The 27,571-nt window shown below is 44.4% G+C and overlaps 1 protein-coding gene across 8 annotated transcripts in view; it reads right to left on the bottom strand.

Annotated features, from left to right (window-relative positions):
* The window catches only part of PRRC2C (proline rich coiled-coil 2C), a 419,385-nt gene that overhangs the window by 32,265 nt on the left and 359,549 nt on the right, over positions 1 to 27,571 (bottom strand). For all 8 annotated transcript variants that reach the window (XM_029618671.1, XM_029618666.1, XM_029618669.1 and 5 more), the window contains 4 exons: positions 25,321 to 25,552; positions 24,756 to 24,863; positions 15,658 to 15,870; positions 3,499 to 3,605 (listed from right to left, as the gene is read on the bottom strand). In XM_029618671.1, the coding sequence (XP_029474531.1) occupies positions 3,499 to 3,605; positions 15,658 to 15,870; positions 24,756 to 24,863; positions 25,321 to 25,552 (660 nt within the window). The remainder of the gene's footprint in view (positions 1 to 3,498; positions 3,606 to 15,657; positions 15,871 to 24,755; positions 24,864 to 25,320; positions 25,553 to 27,571) is intronic.

The following is a 27,571-nucleotide window of genomic DNA, read 5'->3' as shown; positions in this document are numbered from 1 at the left end:
AGAGAGAGACGCTTAGGCTTCTCAGGCACAGGTGCCTTAATGGCCGACAAGGCTTTACTGGGTGGCCAAAAAGTTGTGTGTCCAATATTTATGTGCGTGCACACCTAGGCGCTCACCCAGACGGCCAATGGGAAAATGCACAAAAAAAAAAGCACACAGTGCTGGATGTGCACTGATGTAGGTGCGCGGTCACTAGGCGGCACTTAATGTGGACACTCAGAGGATAAGGCCTTACTGTTTGCCCAAAAAACTAGGCGCACAAACTAGACACACAGTGAGATGCACACACCAAACTGACAAGCCTGTAGAGGGCAACCTAATAAAGCACGCTAAAAAGCATTGCGGCCTACCACAAAGCGCGCAGTGAAAGCCTCGGAGCGGAGCATAGCCTAGATAGGCTGTTCAACCCACCAGGCTGCCCACGACCTTCAACTTCCCACATAGCGGGAAGAATGTCGGAACGGTGCATGGAGACCGGAGGGAGAAGGAAGTCCTAAAAGTAAAACCTCCTGCTAAGTCTCTGAATTTTTTTTTTTCTTTTTTAAACTTACCAGAGCTCAGTCTTACCTGGCTGAGCACAGAGACGGTCTCCAGCTGCAGGGGGAGAGGGCATTTGCCGTCACTGCTGTGCCTGGCTTTCAGCACCTGTTGCCTTTCAGCTGCTCAAGCAGCTAAGCCCATGCCGGAAAACCAGCTACCAGGTCAAAGCACAGCTCTGAGGAACCAGCAAAATCACCTCAGGAAATCTCAGCTGGGAGAGGGACCATTTGGTATCACAGCAGGAGAGAGGGGCAGTAATTTTCTTCCTTAATTCTCCTTCTTAAAATTGAAGCAATCCCAGTAGGGAAATACACATCCACCATCTGCTGGAGAAGGAGAATACTGGCGGGCTGTGGTCACTGCAGGGGTATATGTACTATTGCTTCAGCTTGCTCCGTCTCCATCTGCTGATGGGGGTGCATAACCCATTTGTTCTGGAGTCATCTGACTGGACGCTAAGAAATTCTTCCTTTTTTTTTTTTTTTTAAACTTACTGGAGCTCAGTGCTTACTAGCTGAATACAGACTGTCTCTGGCTGTGGGAGGAGAGGGCATCTACCCTCACCGCCCTCGCTCAGACTCCTGCACCCACTGCCTTTCAGCTGTACAATCAGCTAAGTCCACGCCGGGAAACCCAGTTACCGGACCAAGGCACGCATCTGAGGGAACTTGGAAATCACCTCAGGAACTCTCAACTGGGGGAGAGACAACTTGGTATCACCACAAGAGGGCGGGGCTTTTCCTCATGTAATTTAAAATTCTCCTTCCAAAATCTGAAGCAATCCCCATAGGGAGATGCACGTCCACCATCTGCTGGAGAAGGAGAATACTAGCGGGCTGTAGTCACTGCAAGGTTACATATACTGTGATGTCAACTTGCTCTGTCTCCATCTGCTGGCAGGGGAGCATAAACCCACTGGTCCCGAGTCCATCTGTTTATTTATTTATTTTATTTATTTAAAAACTTTTTTATACCGGCATTCGTAGGACACATCATGTCGGTTTACAAAAAACTGAGAAGGAAAGGAAATTACAAAGAACAGGGTAGGGGGTAACTGGGTGAATATACAAGTATAAGAGAGTAAAGTTAAAAGGCAGCGATACAACTATTTGCATTCGATTCGGATTAGATATGCAAAAGAACTAATATACAATGTTACATGGCATGTGCATTTGATACATTTAGCATATGGAACTTATTTACAGTGCAACATGGCATGTGTACTTGATATACAGTGATGGTTGCGGGGTGGGGGGTGAGGGGGGAGGGGGCAGGGGGGGTGGGGAGGGTTGAAGAGAATAAGGTAAGAGGATATAGGGTAGGGTGGGATTGAGGTGAATCAAGGAAAAATCTGTTAGGATTGGGTGGAATTAGGGTATGCTTGTTTAAAGAGCCATGTCTTGATTCCTTTTTTGAAATGGCTCAGGGACGGTTCTAAGCGGAGATTGACGGGTAGGGAGTTCCAGAGGGTGGGGCCCGCAATGGAGAAGGCTCTATTCCTAGTGGCGGTGAGGTGCCCAATTTTAAGTGAGGGGGTTTGGAGAGTACCCGCAAGGGAGTTTCTAGTGGGACGGTTAGCTTGACGGAATTGTGGCATGTCTTCAAGCCAGGGTGGATTGTTGTTGTGTAGCGTGTTGTGGAGAATGGTAAGTGTTTTATATTGGGAACGGAAGGTGATGGGGAGCCAATGGAGGTCTTGGAGTATGGGAGTGATGTGGTCAGTTTTTCTAGTGTTTGTTAAAATTCTTGCCATGGCATTTTGGAGGATTTGGAGTGGTTTCATGGTAGAGGATGGGAGTCCTAAGAGGAGGGAGTTGCAATAGTCGAGTTTGGTAAGTATGGTGGTTTGCATAACCGTGCGGAAGTCATGGGCGTGGAGAAGGGGCTTCAGTTTTTTGAGGATTTGTAGTTTGTAGAAGCCCCCTTTTAGAAGGGATTTAATGTGAGATTTGAAGCAGAGTTGATTGTCAAGGGTTACTCCTAAGTCTCTGACACTAGGCGATAGTGTGTGAGATTGTGAGGCGTTGAGGATCATTTGGTGGATTGAGTTGAGGGGTTGGTTAGCTAGGATGAGGATTTCGGTTTTCGAGGTGTTAAGTGCGAGATGGAGATTGGAGAGGAGAGAATTAATGGATGTCAAGCATGTTTCCCAGTATTGTAGGGTTTCGCTGATGGATTTTTGAATTGGAATAAGTATTTGTACGTCATCAGCGTACAGGAAGAATTTTAGTCCAAGTTTAGAGAGGAGGTGGCAGAGAGGGAGTAAGTATATATTGAAGAGGGTGGAGGATAGAGAGGAGCCTTGGGGTACCCCTTGTGTGAGGGGAATGTGTGTGGATTCAAAATTGTCAAGCTTGACTAAGTATTTGCGGTGGTCTAGGTATGAGGAGAACCAGGATAAGGCTGTGTTTGCGATGCCTATCTCTGCTAATCGTGATAACAGGATTTGATGATTCACGGTATCGAATGCGGCTGAGATATCGAGAAGGGCGAGTAGATATGATTGGCCGTGGTCCATGCCTTTGAGAATGGTGTCCGTTAATGCGAGTAGGAGTTTTTCGGTGCTGCGGTCTTTACGAAAACCATATTGGGTGGGGTGTAGGATATTGTTTTCTTCTAGGAAATCGGAGAGTTGCGTGTTTACTCGCTAGGAAAACATTGAATATTGCTGATAATAAACACGTAAACTTAAAAAAGCATAAACAAGTATAGTATTCCTCTACTCAGCCATTTATTTCACCTTCAGTGTCTCTCCTCCTTGCTTACCCTGGCAAAGCATAAACAATTTTGAAACAGATTCAAAACAGACCTTTAAGCAAGGCTCCATTGTGTCCTCTGCTTATTGTCTCTCTCTGTCCTGGAAATATTTGCTATTACACAGATGTTAGAGACACCTTGCACAAGAGTGCTGTCCTTTCTGAACAGCATCAGATTATTTTTTTTATTTGTATTACTTACCGGAAAGGACTGGATGTTGGAGTGGTGCTCCTGCCAGCAATGGGAGGAGTACCTGGTTTAACATGATCCATGCTACTTCCATAAGGCTTCAAATCCATTTCTGTCATCTGCCAAAGAGATGACGGGATATTGGTAAGTAACAGAGCAAACCTTACACAGTCAGTATCCCACAAAGTAGTGCTGTAAAGCCTGTTAGCATAAGTAGGTTCAAGACTTGAGCAGTAGATCAGAGGTCATTTCAGATAAGGGGGTCATTCATATTGCACAAGTACAACAAAAATGGCCTTGGGCAACTGTAACAGAAAAATGTTGCTTTTTCAGAGATTAGTAAAATTGTGCTTTTGGTGAGAACATACATTTTTCATTAGCAGAAGATTTATTTGGCTGTGCTAAAAAGGACTATGAGCTTTATTGGTTAGTGAGGCACATGCTTTGCTGGCTCACTGTAAGAGACCCACTGCTATATGTAATCCAGATTCTGCCCTATCAGGAAGATAATTTTGGCATCAGACTGTGCAATTGATAAACTCTCTGTATGAACACGAGTCTCAATCTTCTTGTTCTGTTGTCACTTGAAGCTGAACCCCATGACACAACACTTAATTCCCATTTCACATACAAGCTTGAAAGAGGGAAGTATGGGGATCTCCAGGGGTGCAGATTATGACACTCACCTGCCTCTACAATATTTATTTTATTTAAAAACTTTTCTATACCGTTGCTAAGTTTAAATACCATCGCAATGGTTTACATGTAGGCACATATTTAATGTAAGTAAAAGTGTACTATAGTACATTCTAACAGGTTTACATGTAGGCACATATTTAATGTAGGTAAAAGTGTACTATAGTACATTCTAACAGGTTTACATGTAGGCACATATTTAATGTAGGTAAAAGTGTACTATAGTTCATTCTAACAGGTTTACATGTAGGCACATATTTAATGTAGGTAAAAGTGTACTATAGTACATTCTAACAGGTTTACATGTAGGCACATATTTAATGTAGGTAAAAGTGTACTATAGTACATTCTAACAGGTTTACATGTAGGCACATATTTAATGTAGGTAAAAGCGTACTATAGTTCATTCTAACAGGTTTACATGTAGGCACATATTTAATGTAAGTAAAAGTGTACTATAGTACATTCTAACAGGTTTACATGTAGGCACATATTTAATGTAGGTAAAAGTGTACTATAGTACATTCTAACCGGTTTACATGTAGGCACATATTTAATGTAGGTGAAAGTGTACTATAGTACATTCTAACAGGTTTACATGTAGGCACATATTTAATGTAGGTAAAAGCGTACTATAGTACATTCTAACAGGTTTACATGTAGGCACATATTTAATGTAGGTAAAAGTGTACTATAGTACATTCTAACAGGTTTACATGTAGGCACATATTTAATGTAAGTAAAAGTGTACTATAGTACATTCTAACAGGTTTACATGTAGGCACATATTTAATGTAGGTAAAAGTGTACTATAGTACATTCTAACAGGTTTACATGTAGGCACATATTTAATGTAGGTGAAAGTGTACAAAGTACATTCTAACAGGTTTACATGTAGGCACATATTTAATGTAAGTAAAAGTGTACTATAGTACATTCTAACAGGTTTACATGTAGGCACATATTTAATGTAGGTGAAAGTGTACTATAGTACATTCTAACAGGTTTACATGTAGGCACATATTTAATGTAGGTAAAAGTGTACTATAGTACATTCTAACAGGTTTACATGTAGGCACATATTTAATGTAAGTAAAATGTACTATAGTACATTCTAACAGGTTTACATGTAGGCACATATTTAATGTAGGTAAAAGTGTACTATAGTACATTCTAACAGGTTTACATGTAGGCACATATTTAATGCAGGTAAAAGTGTACTATAGTCATTCTAACAGGTTTACATGTAGGCACATATTTAATGTAGGTAAAAGTGTACTATAGTTCATTCTAACAGGTTTACATGTAGGCACATATTTAATGCAGGTAAAAGTGTACAAAGTACATTCTAACAGGTTTACATGTAGGCACATATTTAATGTAGGTAAAAGTGTACTATAGTTCATTCTAACAGGTTTACATGTAGGCACATATTTAATGCAGGTAAAAGTGTACTATAGTACATTCTAACAGGTTTACATGTAGGCACATATTTAATGTAGGTAAAAGTGTACTATAGTACATTCTAACAGGTTTACATGTAGGCACATATTTAATGTAGGTAAAAGTGTACTATAGTACATTCTAACAGGTTTACATGTAGGCACATATTTAATGTAGGTAAAAGTGTACTATAGTTCATTCTAACAGGTGCCGTCAAAGGTTCAGTTACAATATATCATTAGACATAGTCATTTAGCAAAGTAGTTCATGACCAATTGTACCAAGGTACTTACACGGGTAGTTTTATCATACATAGTATTATAGTTATGGTTTATTGTGGTGTGGAGTTCATAGACTACTCTACTGTATCGTCCTAAGGACTGTGTGTCGGTGCCTTTCTGTCTTTTCCTGAAATATTTCTCTATTCTCTTGTCTCTTTGTAAAATGCTTGTTTAACAAAGAATAGCAATACAGTATATGCTGAATCTTTGTAGGAGATGGCTATAAAATGATTGATAGCTTAAGATATTCATGCCTACAGTACCTTCCCCGATGCCTACTGACATTATACTATATGTCAAATATGACAAGAACAGAGGTGCAGGAACTTCAAAGTCAATAAAGTTTATCTTTAAAATTTCATTTTAATTTTTTATGTATTATATATTCTTATTTTATATATATATTTTTGTATCGAGATATGCTATCAGAGAATCAAGGTGCATAGATTTAATCCACTCTTTTGCTCGCAGTGGGCTTCAGGCAGTATCAGTATTGAAGCCCCAACAAATCAAATCATTTACCATAAACTCTATAATAGAGTCAAGAAAATTCTTTATTTTTATCACTCACTTTTATCACTTTTTTTTTAACCAAACGCAAAATCTCAAATTCCTTAAAATTATGAGAAGAAATCTTAAACTTTCTTTATATATTTTTCCCTGTACGTACCCAGATCAGTCCAGACTCCTGACTTTTGCCTCCCCTCCAGCAGATGGAGACAGAGAAAGTTTTACTGACACTGCCACTTAACATGAGATGCCACTTGCAATCCCTCAGTGTTTCTCTGTCTCCAGCAGATGGTGGAGGTGCAAAGTCTGCAGTCTGATTTAAAAAAAAAAAAGAAAAGAAAAGATTGGACTACAGATTTCAGTGGTGCTTGCATCCCAGGGGGGTTGTTAGGTCCTGTGGGGCCATCTCCCCTGGCGGACGAGCAGGAGGTCGGGGGGGACCCTTTTGTAGCTCGCTCCTTGATTGCCGGGGGGTCCTAGTTCACTCGCCCTGGGGGACGGACTGAGCCTGCAGCCATTCTTTGAGGGAAGTGCTTATTCATTCATTACACTTATTTATTACTTAAAGTTTTTGTTTGAAAAAAAAAAAAAAAGATTAAGAGCAACAGAAAGGATTAAGAGGACAGCTCAACGAGAGAACAGGCAGGGGCGGCTATGAACAACTTGTTTTTGCCCAGCTCTGCTCCTTACTTGATCGAGCGGCTTGGTTGTTTTCTTCCCATTCCTCTGGTGGTTTTTGCGCTTGTTGCCTGGCGCCAATTTTTATGCCGCTTGGTACGGCCTGTGCGGCTTGCAGGGACACGCAGCAGCAAATGCTCCCGGTGCCTCTCTGGTGGGGAGGGCACGTCGGGAAACACAGCAGCAGTTGTAGGCCCGGCGCCATGAGCCTGGGAAGCTCTCGCTGGTGCGGCAGCCCAATGATCCCTTTCTGCTAAGCACAGGAAGAGTGGCCATTTTATCCAAGTTCAGGGCTGCTGCACGGGCCCGTGGAGGGGGATTTCCCATCTCAGTTATCTCAGGTGGTGGTGACCTCCAGGGGAGGTCCAGGCACCAAGAGGCCCCCCCTTTAGGAAGTGAGAAGGACCCCAAGGAGCACTCAAATGCTGCTGCTTCTTTCTCCTCAGATTTTGCTCTTTTGTTGCACAAAGCCTATAAGGCCAGAAGGACCACAAGATGCATATATGAGAAGGGGGCTTCTGTAAGGCTGGCAAAGAGATCCAGGCCCTTCGGGGGGATGCAATGGCCACGAGGGTCAGGTGACTCCTGAGGACCCTGGCGTTGTCGCCCGCTGAGGACAGCTCCTCAGAAGCTTCAGGAGCGGATGATCAGCAAGCACAGGACTCTCCGGGGTTAGATGTGGGTTTGGTAGATCAGGACCCAGATCAGGGGCTATTGAAGGACTTGACCATTGACGGCGATGATCCAAAGGTGGTACGGTTGTTCCACAAGGAGGAGCTAGGTCCCCTCATACCCGCGGTTCTGGAGGAACTGGGTATAGAAATCCCGCGAGAACTCCAAATTGGGTACAGTGGACCCAGTCATGGTTGGCCTCAGGGGTCCAGCGAGGTCTTTTCCATTTCACTGCTGTTTAGGGAGTGGGATGCTACCAAAACAGGCCTAAAGGTCAGCAGGGCCATGGATAAATTGTATCCTTTGCCTGAGGATACGCTTGAGCTTCTGAAGGGGTCCCAAAGGTGGATGCATCTGTTTCGGCTGTTAAGAAGACAACCATTCCGGTTGCCGGTTCTACAGCTCTGAAGGATCTTCAGGATAGGAAGTTGGAGGTGCACCTCAAGAAGATTTTTGAAGTGTCTGCTATATGTAGCAGTTTTATGTTGAGGGCAGCAGTTATAAGTGGACAGGTCCTTGTCTGAATCTGAGACCCAACAGACAGAGTGAATGCCTTGTACGATCTCCTCAGGACCTCCTCCAAGACTATTATGTCAACAGTTTCAGCCCGGAGACTCCTCTGGTTGAGGAACTGGTCAGCAGATGTTTCATCCAAGTCTCAGCTGGGAGCTTTGCCCCTTAAAGGGAAACTGCTCTTTGGCAAAGACTTGGAGGAGATTATCAAATTTCTCGGTGAGAAAAAGGTTCATAAATTGCCTGAAGATAAGCCAAAAGGGAAAAGGTCCTTTCTTCCTCGTTCCCACTTCAGAGGGACTTGGCGCTCTCAGGTGGCCAGAGCATTGGAGAATACACAGAGGCAGATCTCAAGCAGACAACCGTTCTGGAACCAGTCATTTCGGGGGTGTAGGTCTGGCAGAAAAGACTTGTCAGGGTGGAGGAGGAACCAAATCAGCCTAATTATGTGAGGCTGGTCCACTCCTTGATTCCAGTGATAGGAGGCGGGCTGGCTCTGTTCTACAAGGAGCGGACCAAGATCACATCGGACCAATGGGTCTTAAGCATGATAAAACAAGGTTTCACTTTCGAATTTGCTTGGGGCTAAGAGATTGGTTTATGGTCTCCTCGTGCACTTACAAAGAAAAAAAATCTGGCAGTGCAAGAGACCATTTGTTGCCTGTGCAGACTGGGAGCCATTGTTACCCTTGAGGAGCAGGGGGCAGGTCGCTATTCCATTTATTTCATAGATCCCAAGAAAGAGGGCATGTTCTATCCAATCCTCAATTAAAAAAAAGGTGAATGTGGCTCTGAAGGTTCCTTGGTTCCGAATGGAAACCCTGCGTTCGGTGATTTCCTCGGTGCACAAGGGGGTGTGTTTCTGGCGTCTCTGGACTTAACAGAGGCTTACTTGCACATAGGGCTCGATCAGAGATATCAGACTTATGATTCTGGGAGAATATTTTCAATTTTGTGCTCTGCCCTTCGGTCTGGCAACAGTGCCCAGGACCTTTACCAAGGTAATGGTCATGGTGGCTGCAACTCTCTGGAGGGACAGGATACTGGTCCACCCTTATTTGGATGACTGGCTGATTCTGGTGAAATCGGAAATCCTTTGTCAGAAGGCAGTGGACTTGGTCCTCTGGTGCCTGAGATCAATCGGTCCAAGAGTCATCTTGTCCCTTCCCACATTTTGTAATTCCTGGGGGCGCATTTTGATACAAGGGGGGGGGGGGGGGGGGGAAGGTATTCCTCACTGAAGATCCGATTTCCAAGTTGCAAGCGCATGTTCTTGGATTGTTGAAGTAGCAGGTACCCAAGGTCTGGGATTACTTGCAATTTCTCGGGTCTATGGCTTCCACCTTGGAGTTAGTTCCATGGACGTTTGCTCACACGAGGTCCCTCAGTTGGCTTTACTATCTCGCTGGGACAATTTCAGCTACCTCTCCCTCTTCATGGAGTGTGCTTGATCTAGTCTTTCCTGGTGGCTCCTTCGGGACAAGTTAAGACTAGGTGTGGATTTAGACATTCTGGTCTGGACAATCATCACCACCGATGCCAGTCTCTCGGTGTGTGAGAACCAGTCAGTACAAGTGCAGTGGTTGGTGGAGGAAGCCTCGTGGTCCATCGATCGTCTAGAGACAAGAGCTGTTTGCTTGGCCCTGCAGACGTTTGTACCCCTGGTGAGGGGAAGGCCGGTGAGGGTCTTGTTGGACAATGCAACATAGTGGCTTACATCAACCGACCAGGGGGGGCACCAAGAGTTGAGCAGTAGCTCAGGAAGCCCGAACTTTGATCGCTTGGGCAGAACAACATCTGGAGCGGTTGGCAGCCTCCTACATGGCGGGCACAGACAATGTGCAAGCAGATTTTCTGAGCCAGCGGCAGCTGGATCTCAGAGTGGGAGCTGTCAGAGGTGGGGCACGCAATGCGTGGATTTAATGGCGACCTTCCGCAATGCCAAGGCCCCGTGTTTCTTTAGCCGGCAAAGTGAAAGAGGAGCAGAAGGGGTAGATGCCTTGGTTCTGCCCTGGTTGGCGGAAGTTCTTCTGTATGTGTTTCCTCTGTGGTCATTACTAGTCAAGATCTTGCAACGCATAGAGATTCATACTGGCAACATGATTCTCGTTGCTCTGGAGTAGCCAAGGCGTCCATGGTTTGCGGACTTAGTCAACCTAGCAGTGAATGGACCATTATGGCTAGCTCATCTGCCGAACTTTCTGCACCAAGGTCCCGATTGTTTAGATCAGGAAGATCGCTTTTGACTAGCAGCTTGGCTTTTGAGAGGCAGTGTTTGAGAGATAAAAGTTATTTGGAAGGAATCATCGCCACCCTCTTGCTGTCTAAGAAGACTTCCATGTCCCTGGCCTAAGTGAGAGTTTGGAGAGTTTTTGAGGCCTGGTATTACAAGCACAAAGTGAAGCCTATGCGAGCTTCGGTGGTGCATATCTTGGCCTTTTTGCAGGAAGATTTGGTCAAAGATTTATCCTTTAATTCCCTCAGGGTTCAGGTGGTGCTGTGGGATGTCTTCAAGGTAAGGTTTGGGAGCATTCCTGGTGGCTCATCTGGGCGTTATGCATTTTCTTCGGGAAGCGAAACATTTGCATCCCCCGATTCGGAAGCCTTGCCCTTCCTGGAGCCTTAACATGGTTCTAAAGAGCATGTGTGCACCTCTGTTCGAACCTCAGATGAGCGGATATGAAGGATCTCACCTTGAAAGTGGTTTTCCTGGTGGCAATCTGTTCGGCTCAACGAATCTCCAAGCTTCAGGTCTTATGTAGGGAGCCCTTTTTGAGCATTTCGGATGAGGGAGTGTCCTTGAGAGCGGTTCTATCCTTTCTACCGAAGGTGGTGTTATTCCACTTAAATCAGTCAGTGGAGCTCCCGTCCTTCCCAAATCTAAATCCTATGGCACCTCAAGCTAAAGAGTTACGACAGTGAGATGTGACGTGCACTTTGTTGCAGTACCTGGAAGTTATGAACAGCTTCTGTTTATCAGATCATCTCTCTTTGTACTGTGGAGTGGTACCAAAAAGGGTCATAAGGCATCAAGAATCACAATTGCACGGTGGTTGAAAGAGGCAATTAGCTCTGTGTATATCTGTCAAGGTCACCCTATTCCAGAGGGGCTACGAGCACATTCTACCCGTTCTCAGGTGGCCTTGTAGGCCGAGTGTCAGCAAATTTCGCCATAGGAGATCTGTACAGCAGCTACTTGGAAGTCATTGCATACTTTTGCCAGGGATTATTGTCTGGATGTCCAGGCCCCAGAGACCATGGGCTCTGGTGAAAGTGTGCCTCGAGAGGGACTCTCACAGTCCCACCCTGTTTAGGCAAGCTTTGGTACATCTCAGGAGTCTGGACTGATCTAGGTACGTACAGGGAAAGGAAAATTGGTTTTTACCTTCTAATTTTTATTCCTGTAGTACCACAGATCAGTCCAGAGTCCCACCCACTGGAGGAAAGGGAGAATTGAAGAGTCTGCTCGATTTGGTTTTTTTTTATGGGATTACTTTGAAGAATGGCAAAGGTGATGTTAGTCCTACACAGGGTTTTGTGTGGGAGCAGTTTTCAGTTAAAGGTTTTCTCTTCCCACTGCTTGTTCAGGGGAGGTTAATTATTCAAGATGTTGGTTTTGTTTCTTTCATTTCTGGCTTGGGTACAGATTAATACTGAGGAACTACAGGTGGCACCTCATGTTAAGTGTCAGTAATACTTTTGTTTTCATCTGGTGCGAGAAGGCAAAACCCAGGAGTCTTGTCTGATGTGTGGTACCACAGGAACAAAAATTAGCAGGTAAGAACCAACTTTCCTATATATCTCTCACAAAATGGCTGTCGAAAAGTACTTAGCTTCACTGAATACTAGAAAATCATGTTTCAAGACCACAATTCAAATGACTCATTCAGGACACAGCATCCTGAAAGTACCGAAAATATATCAATGAACTTCTTAGGAAGGCATATCTTGCCAAAACATGGGCCATGCTTGAGTCGCCTGAATGAGTCATTTGAAATGTGGTCTTGAAATATGGTTTTCTGGCATTCAGTGAAGCTAAGTACTTTTCGGCAGCCGTTTTGTGAGATATATATATATATATATATATATATATAAAGAAGGTTTAAGGTTTGTTCTCAAAATTTTAAGGAATTTTAGATTTTGGGTTTGGTAAAAAAAATTGTGATAAAAAATAAAGGATTATATTATAGATAGTTTATGGTAAATGATTTGATTTGTCTGTGCTTCAATACTGATTTTGCTTGAAGCTCATTGCAGGTAAGAGACAGTGGATTAAATCTATGCACCTTGATTCTCTGATACCATATCTCTCTACAAAAACAAATATAAAATCTACCTTATAAATGGGCTCTGACAGATGGCCCGCAAATGCGCAGTAGAGAGCAGCTCTACTGCGCATGTGCGGAACAAAGAGCCCTGCCCAACGTGCCGCGCATGCGCGGGTGAGAGAGCACGTCTGTTAGAGCGGTGGACGTGGCGTTTTGCGGTATTGAGGAGCAGCGGCAGCAGCGGTATGTGAGTGTTGGTCGGGCCAGCAACGTAGAGCGGTGGACGCGGCGTAGAGGAGCAGCGGTGGTGGTAGCTGAGCGTCGGGCGGACCAGCAACGAGCCCGGTGGTGAAGCGCGCACGAGATCGCCGCTCCAAGAAAAGGCTCCTCAGACATGTTAACAGCCTGAGCTCGGCCCTCTGTCGCTGGGAAGGGGGGGAGGGAGGAGGTCCCTCCCAGCCGGCCCTGTAGAAGAGAAAAAGAGGGAGTGGAGGAGGGCTGAGGGAGAGGGAAGGGGTTGTGGATGACGTGAGAGGGGAAGGAAAAGGAAGATGAGAGGGGATGGATGAGTGAGTAAGTGGGAAGGGTAAAAAGTTGTGCAGAAAAAAAGGAGCGGAGGAGGGCTGAGGAAGAGGGAAGAGCTTGTGTTGTGCATGAGGTGACAGGGGAAGGAAAGGGAAGATGAGAGGGGATGGAAGGAAAAGGGATGAGTGAGCAAGTGGGAAGGGTAAGAAGTTGTGCAGAAGAGAAAAAGAGGGAAGATGAGAGGCGATGGAAGGAAAAGGGAAGAGGATATGAGTAAGTGAGAAGGGTAAGAAGTTGTGGAGAAGAGAAGAAAGCGGGTGTGACTAACGGAATCTCGCCCGTTTGAACGGGCTTAACGGCTTGTATGAACATATAATACATAAAAAATTAAAATGAAATTTTAAAGAAACTTTGATTATTGACTTTGAAGTTCCTACAACTCTGTTTTTGTCATATTTGATTTAAACTGGGGAGATGGTGCTCTTTTGTGCCTAGATTATAATATTATGTAGAAGAGGATTGCAGAACACTTCCAGGGCTACCAAACTACTTTCAGCAGGTTCTAACAATGTGACAGCAGAATAAGGACCGGTTCTATAACAGCACTGATGCTTGCATCTGTCGTAGGCAAACAAGGCTGGAGAAGTTTGAATACAATTGCTGATTACTGAACAGCAGCAAACATTGGGATAGGAAATACAGCATACACATTGCAGAAAAACAAAAATGTAGGGAATAAAACAGGTAGTATGAGAGCTGAATGTAGATAAATGCATAACATTGCGATGGCATGAGACCAGAAAATGGAATAATTATTTTTTGGGTTTTTAGCCTGTCCTGCCAAATAATGCTCAAGGCGGCTTACTACATTTGTTTTTAGAATTCCGGTACAATGTACATGTCTGTATTTGTTGCTGATTCCTGCTGATTGAAAGAATGTCTCCCTAACATCTCAGGTGTCATATAAAAGCCTTATTTATTTAAAGAATTTTTTTTTATTTAAAGAATTTTTATATACCGGGGCACGTAGCAAAACATCACCTCGGTTCACAGTGTAACATAACATAGCAAATAGCTTTACAATGAATATAAATAACGGTTCACAATATAAAATGATATAGTAGCAGGCTTTACAAAAGATTATTATCTGCTTGTAAACTATATACAAGAGACTGAAAATTAACTATATACAAGGGAGGATGCAGTCAAATTTGACTGATAACATGGGCAACAGTAAAGGTTTGGGGAGGAGGGGGGTGGCGGAGAGGTAGGGTGAGCTGAAGGGAATATGGAATGGTAACATGGGAAACAGTAAAGGTTAGGGGAGGAGGGGGGTGGCGGAGAGGTAATGTGAGCAGAAGGGAATATGGAAGTGGGAGGAGGAGGGAGATGAGAAGGTGGGTAGATGCGGGAAGTGTATTAGTAAGTTTGGATCAGGTAGGGGGGTAGAGTTGTAGATGTGGATGGTAGTCAATTAGTCGGGGTATGCTCGTTTGAAGAGCCATGTTTTAAGATTCTGTTTGAATTTTTTGTGGCATGGTTCCAGGCGTAGGTGGGGGGGGCATATTATTCCAGTGGGAGGTTCCTGCCATGATGAAAGAGCGTTCTCTAATAGAGGCGTGTTTCATGAGTTTGGGGGACGGTGTTGGGAGTTTGGCCTTGTGTTGCTGTCTAGTTGGTCTGGTAGGGTTGCGGAGTTGGAGATGTTCAGTGAACCATTGCATGTTTTGGTTGTGAATGGCTTTATGTATGAGTGTGAGGGCTTTATATATTATCCTTGAGGCTACAGGGAGCCAATGTAGGGATTGAAGGACAGGGGTGATGTGTTCGTGACGGTGCGTGTTGGTGAGAATGCGGGCAGCAGCGTTTTGTAGCAGTTGAAGTGGTTGGAGGGTATTTTTTGGTAAGCCTAGGAGGATAGCGTTACAGTAGTCAATCTTGGATAGGATCATGGCCTGTAGTACTGTTCGGAAATCGGACGCATGTAATAGGGGTTTGATTCTTTTCAGGGTGTGAAGTTTGAAAAATCCGCTCTTAATCGTAGCAGAGATGAATTTTTTTAGGTTAAAATGGTTGTCTATCCATATGCCTAAGCTGCGGACCAGTTGTGTGGAAGGGCAGGGGGAGAGCGAGGGGGGAGAGAGGTTGAGAGGGGGGTTATTAGGAGGATAAAGGATGAGTAGCTCTGTTTTGTTGGTGTTGAGTGCTAGAAAGTTATCTGTGAGTAATTTGTTTATTTCAGATAGGGCGGAATTCCAGATCTTCATTGCGTTTGTGATGGAATCAGTAATTGGTATGAGAATCTGCACATCATCAGCATAGATGAAGTGCTGGAAACCCAGTTTGGAAAGCAGTTGGCAGAGGGGGAGGAGGTAGATGTTAAAAAGGGTTGACGAGAGGGACGAGCCTTGGGGTACTCCTTGTGAAAGCCTAACAGGTTTGTGGTTATGGCACTGAGTGATCATTTACCAGAGGTCCAGTGGATCATTTACCAGAGGTCCAGTGGAATGACAGACCTAGAAGTCCACATTATCATAGGTACCACCTACCATAGAACACTACTTCCTGGTTTATCATGAGGTTACCTTGCCGGCGATTATACTGTGCTGGGTCGCAGTTGGTATCAGGCCTCTGAAGGGCTGATTTACTGGTGCAGTCCTAGCCAAGTTCTGGTGTTGAGGCTGCGGTGTAGGCTGTAGGGAAGGCTGCAGGGATTGGGGTAGAGCGATTAGAGGCTGCCCAGCAGTGGATCCAAAATTGGGAAGGGAGAGCTGTGAGCCTTGCAGTGGTACAGTTACCTAGAATACAGAAGAGGCAGAGTAACTTAGGTCATTTTATCCAACATGCCCCAAACAAAATATATCTTCAAGTTTTTCAAAGTTCTACTCCTTTGCAAAATATAGACCCAAGTAAATTAAAGTGCTACTCTACTGTTTACTACCATCCTGAGCAAATGAAAACAAATACAGCATGACTACCTGAAGAATAAAATACAAAGCTTATAAATTAAAAATATGCCCTTCCTGAAAATGTGAAAACTGACTTTCCTCTGGGGCTTTACCTTCATGTACAAAGAAACATATATCAATTTTGAAACTTGATGAGAACAAATGTGATTTTAAGATTTGTTAGTTTTGTATGTAAATTTAATCCTGTTAGGTTGTTTTAGATAAAACGAAAAATGGTTTTAATTATATATATTTTAGCTGCAAACCACTGCCAGATAAGGAGGTATAAAAATAATGCAACTAAAAAGAAATAAAGACCAAGCAGCACCCTGACAGTTCAAGGATGGATATGGCATGACCAGAAGCGTGACTAACCTCCGACACACCCAAAGTGGAATACAGCATGAACCACTAAAGTTGACGTTTGAGCGGAGAAGCACAAAAAAAAAAAAAAAAAAAGGGGGTGGGAGAGGTAGTTCTCAAAATCCAACACCATAAAACCAAGACTTGAGCCAAGAAAGGAAAACTGGTTATCATCTGCTAATTTTCGTTTCTGTAATATCACAGATCAGCCCAGACAAGTGGGTTTAATTCATCCCTACCAGCAGATGGAGGCAGAGGACAAAACTTTGGGACACTGCTACTTATCAGAGAGTGCCACCTGCAGTCCCCTCAGTATTGACCTGTACTCAAGCCAAGATAACTTAACAGGGCGAACTAAAACCTCCTGGGATGGATAACCCGAAATCGGATAGCCACCAACCAAAGTAAATACAACCTCCAGTAAACTGTAAAACTCCAGAAAAAAAGGAACAATCTGAAACACTTTCTAGAGAGCACTTAGGCCCAGCAGCAGAACAAGCAGTCTTTTGGCAAACATACCAAGGGTGGGCTTCTGGTCTGATCTGTGGTATACAAAGCAGGCGGTGTAAATAGCACACAAAAAGTTTAGGATGAATGAAAATAAAAACGATGGCTGCTGTGTTGTGTCTTTCAGCATTGGAACTTGTCAGTACAGCCCACAATTTAGAGTCTCACCCGATCCCAACTGGATAGTCCTTATTTTTCTTCATTTTTCTTCATTTTATGTATGTAGTGTGCTTCAACTTTGTTTACAGTTCTCATTTTTATTTTCATTCATCCTAAACTTTTTGTGTATATCCTGATTGGTGCACTTTGGATCACATGTTCAAATTTTGGCGCGATTCCCTCTTTACTTAACTCAGACATGGTTAGCTCTACACTACTGTTTAGACAGTCAAAGAATTTTTCTGCAAAAAGAGGTTTGTTTGAGGTCTGTGCGCTCAACTATTCTCTGAGTTTTTTACATTTTTTCCTACTTCTCACCACGGCTGTTTCGTTCCTTTGAAGTCTCTGTTTAGCCGACATTTTGTAATTTGTTGCTTTTTGTTCCTACAGCGATATTATATTATCTCATCTATTTGAGATTCCACTCCGGACACACGTTCCGTAGAGGGGACGCAGATGCTTAATACCGTTCAGGAAATGCACGACAGAATGAGAGGCCAAAGACCTGCCCTGTACCTTCCCTTCTGAGACAACCCAGGGTGGAGACCTGGACCCGAAGCGAGCTATACGCCAAACCCCCTGGACAAGCCCTGCTGTAAAAAGGACAAAACGTGCGGGACTGAAACCAGCAGATCTTACCTCTGCTGACCACACCTGGTCTCAAAAACCTTCCACACCCTAGAATAAGCAATGGGAGTAGCAGGACATCGAGCCTGAAGGGTAGCAATAACTGGTTCCAAATAACCCTTCAGGCGCAACCCCAGCCTCTCAAAAGCCAGGCCGTGAGACAGAAGCGATCTGCCCGATCCGAAAATATGGGTCCTTGGCGAAGTAACCCCTGCAAATGAACCAGCTGCAGAGGCTCGTCCACTGCCAGATGTACCAGATCGGCGAACCATGGACGTTGCGGCCACTCTGGCACTACCAGCACCAACGACCCTGGATAGGCTTCTATACGCCTGAGCACTTGCGCAATGAGGGACCACAGAGGGAAAACAGAGAAGGATCCCTGTCGACCATGGGTACACTAGAGCATCAAGGCCCACTGCCCCAGACTCCCACCTGCGACTGAAGAATCTTTCCATCTTGGCATTGGTCCGGGTTGCGTCCAGCTGAGGGGTCCCCCAGCGAGCACAAATGTGATTCCAGGCTTCCAAGGACAGCTCCTACTCCCCTGGATCCAGTTTTTGCTGGCTGAGAAAATCCGCTTGTACAGTGTCTACTCCTGCGACGTGAGAGGCAGCCATGCCTTCAAGATGAAGTTCCACCCACACAAACAAGAGCTGAGTCTCGTGAGCCACAGTGGGACTCTTGGTTCCTCCTTGGCTTTGATGTATGCTACTGTTGTCGCACTGTCCGAAAACACTTTCACCATCAGACCACGAACCAAGGGTAGAAATACCTGCAGGGCCCTGCACACCACCCTGGTCTCCAACTGACTGATGAACCAATTCTGCTCCGACGCTGACCAAAGGCCCTGGGCTGACTTCCCTAGACACACCGCCCCCCAGCCCCTGACACTGATAATCTGTGGTGACCACCACCAACTTCGGGACTTCGAGGGGCATTCCTTTCTCCAAATTGTTCCCCGACAGCCATCACGCTCGACAGGATCTGGCCTCTCTCAAGAGAGGCAGTGGAAGAAAGTACTGTTCTGACAGGGGGCTCCATTGGGACAATAACACCTTCTGCAGCAGGTGCATATGAGCGAATGCCCAAGGAACCAGTTCCAATGTCAAAACCACTGAGCCCAGAACCTGCAAATAATCCCAGACCTTCGGGACAGGGAGGCGGAGCAGGTGAGTTATCTGAGCCTGGAACTTGGCCACCCTGTTGGCTGAGAGAAATACTTTGCCCAGCCGAGTATCAAACCGGGCCCCCAAGTACTCCAGGGACTGAGAAGGCACCAGATGACTCTTTGCCAAATTGATGACCCAGCCCAGCGACTCCAGCAGAGACCGCACTCAGAGGACTGAATGCGAACACTCCTCCTGTGTCTTCGCCCGGATGAGCCAGTCATCCAGATAGGGGTGCACCAACACTCCTTCCCTTCTCAGGTTTGCCGCGACCACCATCACCTTCGTGAAGGTTCAAGGAACTGTGGCTAGCCCGAAGGGAAGGGCCAGAAACTGAAAATGCTGATCCAACACCTTGAAATGAAGAAACATCTGGTGGTCCTGCAGAATGGGGATGTATAGGTAGGCCTCTGTGAGATCCAGGGACGCCAAAATCTCTCCGTTTCAGACCACCAAAATCACGGTACGCAAGGTCTCCACACGGAAGCACAGCTCCATTAAACTCCGATTCACCTTTTGTAAGTCCAAAATGGGGCGAAAGGTGCCCTTCTTTGGAATCACAAAATAAATGGAGTACCTTCCCTGCCCTTGCTTGGACAGTGGAACCGGGACTCTAGCCTCTAGGCTTATCAATCTTTGTAGCTTCTCCTCTCTGGCCACACGTTTGCTTTGGGAAAGACAGCGCGACTCCAGAATGACCTGTCTGGGTGGATGAGAAAACTAAGGCTTAACCTTCCCTGACAACCTCCAGAACCCACCGATCGGAGGTGATCTTGGTCCACTCCTCGTAAAAGCGAAACACCCTGCCTTCAATTGCTGACTGCGAGGAGTGGACCGGCCTGACTTCATTGGCAAGATTTCTTTCTGCCCGCTCCCTGAGCAGGCTTGTCTTAGAAGGCTTTCCCAAACCCCGAAAGGGCTGCCTCATCACTGAGGTCCCAGGGCCCCTCCCGGAGTGAAACCTCCTCGGCTCACGAAACCGGGACGAAAAGGGTTTCTTTGGCGTTTTCTTATCTTCCGGTAGCCTGTTGCCTTTGGTTTCTCCCAAGGACTTCGTAAGCTGGTCGAGGTCCTCCCCGAACAGAAGCTTGCCTTTGAAAGGAAGGTTACAAAACAGACTTAGATGACAAATAGTTGTCCTGCCGCCATCACGGAAACCATACGCCGCGCCGTGATGCGCATGAGATCATACAAGGCATCCGCCACATACGCGACCCCTGTCTCAAGACCGGCAGCTTGGCCAGGTGACATCTTTCCCGAGAAAGCCTGCTCCTGTGGCTTCTGGATCCAGCATAAACAGGCACGCAGCATCAGAGTGGCACAGACTGCAGCATGGAGACCTAGCGCGGACACCTAAAAAATCCGCTTAAGCTGAATATCCAACTTGTGGTCCTGAACATCTTTCAGAGCGGCTGCAGCAGCTACTGGGATGGTGGTCTTCTTTGTGACTGTCGACACGGTGGCGTCCACCTTTGGCGTCCTGATGCGATCCAAATGTTCCTGCAGCAAAGGATAAAGCTTTGACATCGTTCTCTCTACCTTCAAGCCAGAGTCCAGGGAGTCCCACTCCCAGCTAATCAGCTTCTGGATCTTATCTGGAATGGGAAAGGCACTCCCCCCAGTGCCTTTCCCATTCCCTGGGAATGGCTTGCAAGGCCCCCCCGCCTTGCAAGCCGTCCAGAACTGGACTGACACCCTTGCTATGAAGAGCTTGACCCCAATTCCTCCAACACCTGGGGGATAAGAGGTCACAATTCCTCCCTTTTGAAAAGGGGGACCACCCTAGGATAATTGCTCTCCGCCTCAGACCCCTTGATCGAGATCTGATCGTCCCTCTGGATCCTGGGGCTGCGCTTCGCCAGGATCTGCATCCATCCGAATCCTCCAAGTCCCTTGGATCTGAATCCACGCGTGCCGAATGGGATATCCAAGGCCGCTCACGCGGGCCCATGGAACCTGTCAGGGACTCCAGAGGCCCTTTGGCGGAGTCCGAAGGACTGTCCTTAAACCTCTGCTTTCCTGCTTCCCGGACCAGGAAAGCCTCTTACAGGACAATGACAAATTCAGGCGTCCCGTGACGGCCCCTCCGGACTACTGAGTCCTGACCCAGGCCCCTCCTCTTCGCACCGCTGAATCACGGAGGGGGGAAGGTCCCCAGATCCTTGGGAAGTCCTTCTTTCCCTTCAGTGCCGCCGCTAAGACCGCCATAATTTTGAAAAATGTTCTGGGAGCAGTTGCTAGGCCACAGGGCAATGCCCAAAACCTCCCTGGACCTCTCGGAGACCTACCTTCATATCTGTCAAGACCACCAGCGTTTCCTACACTTTGCGGTATTGGGCCGCCATTATCAGTTTTGGGCATTGCCCTTTGGCCTAGCAACTGCTCCCAGAACATTTTTCAAAATTATGGTGGTCGTAGCGGCGGCACTGAGGAAAGAAGGGATCCTGGTGCATCCTTATTTAGACGACTGGCTGATCCGGGCAAAGTCGTTGGAAGACAGCCTTCAGGTGACTACCAGCAGGGTCAGGTCCCTGCTTCAGGAGCTCGGTTGGGTCATGAACATTGACAAGAGCAGCCTCAAGCCCTCTCTTCCTCCCGGTTGTACGGAAGTGAATTATCCGCAGATGACGACTGACGCTTCAGGCCCAGGATGGGTCGGAATGAACCTTCCCTTCTTGGGAACAATGAAATAGATGGACTAACCCCGTTGTATTTTCCTGGGGTGTAGATATCAGATTTACTGCCCTCAAACTGAGAAGCCTTATCAACATGGATTCCACTGCCAGTTCATTCACATCCTCTAGACTTTATGGATCCACAGTGTTTATCCCATGCCCCTTTGAAGTCCTTCACAGTTTTGGTCTTCACCACTTCCTCCGGAAGGGCATTCCAGGCATCCACCACCCTCTCCGATAGGTCTAGTGAAGTTAGAATTTTGCCATGCTATATGGACAAAATGACTGATCACAGAGTTTCCATATGGACATGTGGCAATATCTTGTATTGAAAGTGATCTTGCAAAGTGAACCTAAGAAATTTCTTAAGGTCTGGATGTTTAGATGTGTGTGTATAAGTGTCCTTTATGTCTATGGACGTTAACCAGTCCCTTTTTCTGCAGAAGGGGAAAAATGGTACTTAAGAATTCATCTTGAATTTCTCCATCTTTAGATAAAGATTTAGATCTCAGAGGCCTAATATTGGACAGATGTTTCCTGTTTTCTTTGGAATTAGAAAGTATTTGGAATAGAAACCCTTCCTCTCTCTGATGTGGGGGAAAAGGTTCTATTACTCTGATGTTTAGCAGATATTCTAATTACCTCTGAAGAACAATATGATTCAAATGATTTTGATGGTAAACTGGAGGAGAAGCTGGTGGTTGGCTTTGGAAATTTAGGATGTATCCTTTTGATATAATACTGAGAACCTTTTTGTCCGAAGTAAGCTGTTTACATCATTTCCAATAATATTTGGAATCTTCCAATAACTGGAATGTTTGGGCATGGGTTTGTGTTATGATACAGTTATCAAAATCCCAAAAGGGATGGTATTGCAGGCTGCTGCAGCTACATCTGCTATGATCTCTATTTCTTTTTCTTAACTCTTGCTGTTCAATCATAATTGGACATTGCTTATAGCTATGGTAATAAGGATTATAACATCGAGTGCTATAGTATGATTTCTGTTGATAAATGTATTGTTTGTAGCATCTCTGGGAGGAATGATACTGCTGATGCACTGATAAAGACTGAATAACAGAATTTTGATCTTTTGAGTGTTCCACTGCTTTCTTCACTTTATCTTCAAACACGTTTTCACCTGTTTAAGGTATATCTGCGAGGTTCTCAGGATCATCTGAGGACTGAAGTTTTAAACCAAGCTAATCTTGTTGAAATAACTGTAGTCAAAGAGCTAGAAGCAATCTCAAAAACATATGTGGATCTCATCATATGCTTTGAGCAATATTTGGCATCCATATCTATTTGATTTATTGCTGAACTGAAGTGAGCTGATGACAAGTCTTCTAGATTTTGAATGGTGTTGTACATATACTGGGCCATCTGCATTTAGTGTTCAGCAATTCTCAATATCAGAATGGCTGACTGGAAAATTGAATTGCCTATAACATTTAAGGGCTTTGCATCTCTTCCTTGCAGAGTAGACAAGCATGTTGTACTTCTCTTAGCTCTTTTAGCACAGTTTCTTCAATTACTGAATCATGTTTCGTCTGACTTTTTGACTGACCTGGAAATCTGAACTTCTTGTCAACAGCTTTGGACACAGCTGATATGGAATTAGGGGTTTTACACCTTTTTACTTGCACTTCCAGTAAGGCATCATACATAGGTATTGTCCTCTATTGTTAAGGAAGATGAATAAATTGGTAAATGCCCTCATATTGTTTAGCTCTTAGGTCTTCTCCCAATAGAATTAATTTGTTTAGTTCTGACACTTTAAGGTACTCCGGGTATGTTGAGTCCTCTGGAAGTGTTGATAATGGCACATCCGAATAAATAGGACTAGATTATGTGAATTTTTGCCTCAAATTATCAAATTTCTTTGCTGTCTCAGTATTAAACCTATCCCTCTGGGTCTGAGGATACTTCACCTTCTGGAGGATGGTTCATAGATCTTAGGTTTTATATGAGCATCAGACATATAATTCTTTAGAAAGTCAGCCAATAATTTACTGAAGAATCACTATTTGGATCTGGCAGAAATTGTAAATTCATTTTTCTCTTCCCTCAATTTTTCAATTGGTACTAAATGCAGTGGTGAACCCAAAATTCTGCCAATTAATCTGTGTCTTTCTGATAATGTATGACTCTATGAAGAGTAAACTAGCTGAGGTGATAAGACACTACGATTTTTGTGGGAGAAATCAATCTTTAGTTGTTTTTCCATCAGCACCGTACTTTGACACTGAGGAAATGTCTTCAGGCCCCGAATGCAGATACTTTCTAGTCAGTGCTGTGTTTTGATGATGAAGGTTTCTGTGCAGTGGTTTTGGCATGGTATATCAGCGACATGCTTTTGGAGTGGTTTGTCAGTGCTATATTTATGGTACCGTGAGTTGGCATAGACATTATGCTGTACTTTGGCAAGAGGGAGTCACTTTCTGCAGCATACACTGGTACTAACACTGAGCTGTTGCTATCTCTTGGGTGGTTTGATTTTTACGCTATTAATTCTGTATCAGATGTTTTTTGGTGCATTTTGAAAAGCGGCACCACCCTTACTGTTTGAGCTATAGGACTTATAGTGCTTATAAGATCTCTCTGGAGATAATCTTTTTCGTTTCTTTTTTGATGAGTTTTTGGATTTCAGTAACTAACTTTGAGACCTCTATAACAGTGGGCACGAGGTTAGTATCATGGTCTGGTCCTAAACAAGTTAAGCATAGTTTATTTTGATCTCGACTGGCCATGGTTTTAAAACAGCATTTGAAGTTAAACTTTTTATTTATTTTTTTTAACCTTTTCCAGAGGATATATCTTTTTTGAGACATTTTAATTGTATATCTACCATTTTTTTTATCTAACTAATCTAAAACTATAGAAACTAGGAAATAAAGAAATTAAAGAAGAAAACTAATAATAAAAACAAAAAAACCCCCACAGCAACATGAGAAGTCTCAGTGACTATTCTGTACACAGAGTAGCTTGCGCAACGATGTGAAGGCAATGGCACATGCTCAGGAAAAATTTAGAAATCCTGAGCTAGGAGAGACAGTACCCGACTCAGTGCTATCAGATGATGTCATCTAATTGTGTGGTTGTATTCTCTTGGCTTGTCCATGGAAAACCTTATATTACCAAAATAGGTATATGTGTAACATGCGGGTTGCAGGAAGGACAAGCAAGACATGCTGGCAAGCCTGTTGACTAGAGAAACTTACAAGGCTTTGCTTACCTGCTGAAGTGCTGAGGGAGACTGCGCTGTATTGTAGAAGTTAGTTTGCCCTGGCTGCTGAACTTGTCCCGAGTAAAGGTTTGAAGGCTGGCCCAGGCTCTGTCTTGCCTATGAATACATTTTTAGATGTTGGAAAATGGATTCACATTTCTATACTTTATATAACCCTTTCTGCAACAATGCATGACAGAACCAATGTGTTAAAAAGAAATCTAATACCAGTTTACATTTGTAGTTGAGCTACACTTTAATCCTATGACTGAAAATCTGCACATTAGCTATGGACAAGTGTCCATTATATTGTGACTGACCCCTGAATCATAATTCATCAATATTGTCTTACAATCTAGAACAGAGCAATACCACCCCCTTTTAGTCCAGTGATATTTACATGGATACAATGAACATAGGGTAACTATTTTTATAAAAATATATTGGGAGCAATTATGGGTCTGATAATTTCCATGCTTCCTTTTCTTGGAGGAAATATATTAAAGTATCAACACTATCTCATAGGTCACACAAAAACATTACGATACCAAGAATGCTCATTCAGATCTCTTACCTGGAGAAGGTGTGTATCTATCAGCTGGGAGCCTCCTAGGCTAGACTGGCTAAGCTGATGCTCATACAGGATGGGAATGGTCTGAGTGCTGGAGGTCTGCTGGAAGGCAAGGCTGGATTGTGCTTTGGCCAGCTCCTGGTGCTGCACTGTTGGGAAGTTGTGTAAGGCAGTACCAGACAGTACCATGGGGGATGGCTGCGACAGACTGCTCTGCATGAAAGCTTGCTGCGATCTGCATAGAAAACATTTAATATATTGAAACAGCAAAATATACACACACAACACTACTGGGCATCTATTAAAAAATCAGCACTACACAATGCAGCAGGAATCCAGCGCTCAAGCCTCAAATCCTCAGGCTGGGAATTCTGCTGGTGCACGCCTAACTCCTTTGGAGATAAGCAAAAGGTATTGCTCTTGTACTTCACAGAAGAGCAGCTTGAGAAGACAGACAACAGCTTTCTGCTCTCAGAATAGGAAGGTAATGCAATACTGGGTCAGAGTAATAAACTGTGGGAGTAATGAAAGAGAAATAAGAAAGGAACTACTCCTCCCAGCCACGTATTGCACTGAAGCCACTGAAGTGGCTCCAAAAGAGAATGGTCAAACAATGCCTGCTTCCATTAGTCAGCATCATATTCAAATTCTCAAAAATAAATTTAAAAAAATGGTACAGACCAACAAGCACAACTTTATACCACAACTTGCATGGAAAGATCTATGCTCTCATAGTATTGGCTTTTGATGACAATCAGCACAGCACCATACATTTGCTGACTCACTTCAGCAGAAGTCTTGCTAGAAACCAAAAAAAGACTTGGCTGGATGCAAGTTTTTTCCAACTAATAAAGCAAAGTTACAAACCTAAAACATACACATAAGTTTTTACACATGGGTGATGTCATCTGACAGAGGCCTGGTTGGAGCAACTCCCAAGCTACTAGAGCAAAGGTGGCCAACTTGGCCCTCAAGAGCCACACAGGCTGGTTTTCAGGATGCCCATAATGATATGCATGAAATATACTTGCATATATCAGAGGCAGTGCATAGATATCCTGAAAACAAAATCTGGTTTTGTGACTCGAAGATTGGAGTTAGTCACCCCTATACTAGAGTTAAAAAAAAAAAAAAAAAGTGCGCTCTACTGCACATGGGTGGATGGTCCTGCATCCTGGCCTTCATGGAGAGCCTCCTTAGTCTGGTATACAGCTACAGTTTAGTAGAAACCAACTCCTTCAAGAGGTGGGAGAACTGATATCCGGTCTTAAGAACACTTACTATAGGTAAGCAACTTTGCTTTCTCAGAGGACTAGCAGGATATGCAGCCCTCACACATGGAAATTCCTAGCTACAGGTTGCCTTTAAACAAATAGATCAAAAAATTAATCATCGAATGCTAATGATGACGTGAGGAAATTAAAGAGACCTTCATAAAAACATAGCCGAGCAGACTCAAAATGGCATTGTAACTGACTCAAAAGTCATAATGAGTGCTCATAGGCTATAAAGGAAAATTGGTTCTTACCTGCTAATTAATTTTTGTTCCTGTAGTACCACAGATCAGTCCAGACTTCTGGGTTTTGCCTCTCTGCCAGCAGATGGAGACTACAGAAAGTTTCACAGATACTGTACATAACCCAGTGTGCCACCTGCAGTCCCTCAGTATTGACCTGTACCCAAGTCAAGATGACAGTAACAACCATATACATTCTAGGCAAGCTTCTAAGCAAACTCACTCCCCTCCACTAAGCTGGAAGAAGGTGAAGTTGCCCATAAAGACAATGGAAAACTCGTTTCCCAAATTTAACATAAGTGATCAGTATTGAAAATTTCCAACTCTGCACTATATACAAAGCAACAGTATGAGCAGCAGACTCTCCTCCTCAGTAAATGGGCAGGTCTCTGGACTGATTTGTGGTACTACAAGAATAAAAATGAGTAGGTAAGAACCAATTTTCCTTTCCCTGTATGTACCCAGCTCAATCTCGACTCCTGGAAAGTATCTAAGCTCCCCTTAACTCGGGTGGGATGTGGAGAGTTCTGCTCGTAGAACACTCACTAAAGCACATGGAAGCTGGAGCCCTGACATCAAAGCGTTAATGTCTAGCAAAAGTGGGCAATGATTTCCCAGTAACTTCCAATAACAGATTCCAGCGGGAGAAGAGCCCCCTAAAGAGGCCGCATATGTGCAAATGCCCAATGCATTAATTCCAATGTCGATGCCATAGAACCCAGACCTATAAATAGTCCC

Source organism: Rhinatrema bivittatum, chromosome 10, assembly GCF_901001135.1.
Source record: "Rhinatrema bivittatum chromosome 10, aRhiBiv1.1, whole genome shotgun sequence".
Classification (NCBI taxonomy): Eukaryota; Metazoa; Chordata; class Amphibia; order Gymnophiona; family Rhinatrematidae; genus Rhinatrema; species Rhinatrema bivittatum.
Note: the sequence above shows the minus strand (reverse complement) of the source record. Positions and strands in the feature narration are given on the sequence as shown.